The 3,928-nt window shown below is 28.1% G+C and overlaps 1 protein-coding gene across 1 annotated transcript; it reads left to right on the forward strand.

Moving 5' to 3' along the window:
- Positions 1–297: 297 nt before the first annotated feature.
- Positions 298–2,528, forward strand: LOC136795329 (sodium/potassium-transporting ATPase subunit beta-2-like; the record flags this gene model as incomplete). The annotated part of the gene is given in 1 exon segment (XM_067045501.1): positions 298–2,528. A coding segment is annotated over 1 exon segment (104 nt), but the record flags the coding sequence as incomplete, so codon positions are not given.
- Positions 2,529–3,928: the final 1,400 nt, after the last annotated feature.

Raw genomic sequence — 3,928 nt, forward strand, 5'->3', positions numbered from 1 at the left:
TTATGACAGTATTAAGGTAAGCCTAGTAAATAGTCCAGTACAGCATCCTTAGTAGTTTTATCTTATCTTCTATTATATATATATATATATATATAGAGAGAGAGAGAGAGAGAGAGAGAGAGAGAGAGAGAAATACAAGAAGTATTAGGCTTGTCTGAAAAGCTTTTTATTATAAATGAATCATATAAAAATTGAAATTAGAAAAGAGTGGGACCAGTGATAGAATTTGGTTTATTCATTTGGTATTAAAGAGAATTATAGATTTAAGAGGTTCATTCAATTTTTTTTTATTTTCAGGTGGTGTCCTAATTAATATTGAATGCAAAGCTTGGGCACATAATATAGCACACGACCGTGCTGAACGAAGAGGGTCAGTCCACTTTGAACTTATGATTGACTAGTTCACTCCAGATACCATGCCTAATAGAGACGATATCCCTTTCTCCAGCGCAGCTTCCTTGAACCCCAACATCAATATATTTCAAACAGCCACCGAGCCTAAAGCGTTCTTGATTTTTTTCCATTTGGAATGCGCACGCTAGCACAAAAGCGCGCCAAAGTTTTTTGCTTTTTCTCACCATTGACTCAGCTCAAATTTAATTTGCAATGTTACAACCAATGAGAGGGGGAGGAGTGGAAAAGAGGGGAGTGTTTTGTCGTTTGATAATTTATTTTTCTAACTAGGGAATCACCCCCTCACCGGCACATCATCGCCGTCTTATTATTATGGTACCTTGAATCAATGTATACATGTATGTATAACATGTGGATACCTCAATATGCATACACATGTATGTATATCCACTAGCACAAAAAAAATATAAATAAATGAAAAAAAATAAAAATATTAAATATATATATTAAAAAAACAAAAAAAAAAAAAAAAAACCGAAACCAAAGTGTGTGTACAAAATCTTTATTGTAAACACCATACTATGTGGGTTACTAAATTGTATAGATGATATTAAAATTTTACTAATTGTGTGTGTTCATGGCAGATAGTAGTTGCTTACACTTTAGTAACTAATCTCAAAGAATGGACTTGAGAACCAGTGCAATGGTTGTGCCCCCAATTAAATATACATGAACCTGCGTTTCTTTTTCAATCTAGATAATAATAAAAAATTAAAAGTATTTTAGTTACCAAATAAGAAGTTATAGGGCTTAAAATGTATATTTTTTAGAGATATCTTTTTTCTTTACATACTCTTGCGTGTTGCACGCAAAAAAAAAATACTAAAAAACAAAATCGAATGCTTAAAAGTATTAGATTAGAATGTGATAACAAGGGCCATAAGAGGCGTGGGAAATAGTTACTTAAAACTTATTCGTAGTAAATACTCACATAGCTCTAGGATCACTTAATAATAGACCTAGTCATTAATTGTATTAAAATAGTTGTAATGCTTTCAGCTGCCATCTACTAACATTCTTTTATAAAAAGAAAGTATTACTTTTAAGTTTTAAACTTTTCACTTAATTTTTATTAATTAAATTCATTTGTTAAGATTTTCTTCCTCTTTATTTACTTATTTTAAATATTGTTTTTAGCTTTAAGATATGTGTTCAAATTACTGTATGATAATTTTTTAAATGTTATTTATATTACCCCATGATATATATATAAACGAAAAAAAATCTGTTAAACATTTTCAAATTTTATACAAGTATTATCTATTGAATTTACAATTGTTGTGATGAAAATTCCCTGAGAAGTTATCACTATTTGAAGGATACTTTTAATGTTAAATTGCATTCTTATATTTAGGAAGTAGCCAAAAATTGTTAATTTAGGAATACAATATACAGTATTTAGATACTCATTGTCGCTAAGAAGATCTATATATAAATGTAATTATAATCAAATTTACACCATCTTGGTACCTTGTTGTTATTAAGATCTTGGTTTGAACAACAATTTGCCTCTGTAAATATAAGTTGTTCACTGCCATTTGTTGTTATCAACTTAAAATTCCTTGTTTATACACATTTGACCCAATTCTTAATATATCTATAAATACAGTGTTCATCTATCATACCCTTTAACGGAGGTTAAAACGTATTTGTTAATAAATAAAAATGTCATAGTACATTGTCCTTAGGAACAAGATACTATTTTATTGAAAATGTTTCGAACAATAATGAATGTATATACTTCATGTTATATATTACGGAAATATAAGGTTTTTTTTACAAAAATTACTTCAGCCACACTAATTATTGATGTATGTATTAATTAATAACAATGCTGCTCATGCTCTCTAGTCTGAATTAATTCATAAAGTTGAGGACATAAAAACATCTAGGCCAATGCATTTTTAATGCCAAAAGTCAACAAATCATAATGGTTTCTTTAAACATAAATAATAAGGCCTCATGACTGTTTTTATTTCCTCAAGGTTTAATAGTGGGCTGTGGTAATTTTAGTAAAAAGCCCTAAAATAAAATGTTATAATTGGTTGCTCCATACTGTATGTTATTAAAAGTTTCTAATTTAAATAAAAAAGGGTATTATTTTAAAAGGAGAATTTCAGGTTGTCCATTTTTTGTTTTTCATTTTATAAGTGCCTACCAGTGACTAAATTATTTAACATTATTATATTTCAAATTACTATAACTCTAAAGTTTTGTAAATAGTGAATTGTTTTAAAACATTTAACAAAAGAAGTAGAATTAATTTTAAAAGAAAAAAAAAATCAGTTATTATGAAATGTCTTTATATACATACATGTTTATTATTTTTCATTTTCTAAGCTGCTATTTTATACTTTCATTAATTAGAAATATTTAGATTAGTTCTTTTAATAAACGAATTATTTAATTTTTGGTGGTTTTTGAAGTAAGATGCAGACATTAAAACACTACAATGATAAACATTGCAGGAACTCAGTAGTTTTACAACACAGGATACACACATACATATATATAAATATATGCTTACAGTAATTCTCGTAGCTCTAATTTGGTCTCTATGGAAAGCAAGTGATTCATTCAAATACTCAACACTTAATCACACTATTCTGTTTAACAGATATATTTCTTTCCAATGAAAAAATTCTCTCAAAGTAAGAGAGGATTGGGGTGACTGTGATTGTCTAAGAATGGAAATTATTAAATTTATTTAACAGTATAAGGTAACATTAACTACTGAATACCAACTATAGAAATTCATAAACTAAAAATATAATGAATGAAATATCTCAATGGGTGGTTTTATACAAAACAAGTCCCAGTGAAAGGAATCTTCAAAAATTCACTTCTACAAAATGCTACAAGTAACTGAGCCTACAGATTTTTTTTTTTAGATAAATAAATTTTCAAGAAGAATATCAATTAGCTCTAGTAGATTAAGATATGATTAGGCAATTTTAATTTTGAATATTTGTGCATATTTCCAACAATTTTTTGTTATCAGGAAAAATTATTTTTAATTCAAGGGTAATTTTTCTGATAGGAATAAAGCAATCTAACTATACATAAAACAAATGTACAATATTTTAGATAATTACCTACAATAAAAAGAAGGGGAAGAAATTACTTAATTAAAATAGCTTCCTGTACATTTTTTTCCCCACCCATTATTCAGTTTAATCTGTAACTATTGTATATGCCTTGCAAACTAAATTCTTCGTGTTGACTATTATGACAGTATTAAGGTAAGCCTAGTAAATAGTCCAGTACAGCATCCTTAGTAGTTTTATCTTATCTTCTATTATATATATATATATATATATATATATACTCCTTACTGGATTTTCTCAATTTGTAGTTTGAGAATAAAATCTACAGTACGCGAGCAGTTTTCGTGAGCATAACCGAAAGTAATAGATGGAATCTGACGAAAGTGAACTGGATCTACTTTACACTGATCTGCAGTCCACTGCTTTCCTTGAATTTGATTTGACTCAAATTAGACGGGCCGTTTTCG

The sequence above is a fragment of the Halyomorpha halys genome, unplaced genomic scaffold (assembly GCF_000696795.3).
Source record: "Halyomorpha halys isolate HHAL.00 unplaced genomic scaffold, Hhal_1.1 Scaffold9164.1, whole genome shotgun sequence".
Taxonomy (NCBI): domain Eukaryota; kingdom Metazoa; phylum Arthropoda; class Insecta; order Hemiptera; family Pentatomidae; genus Halyomorpha; species Halyomorpha halys.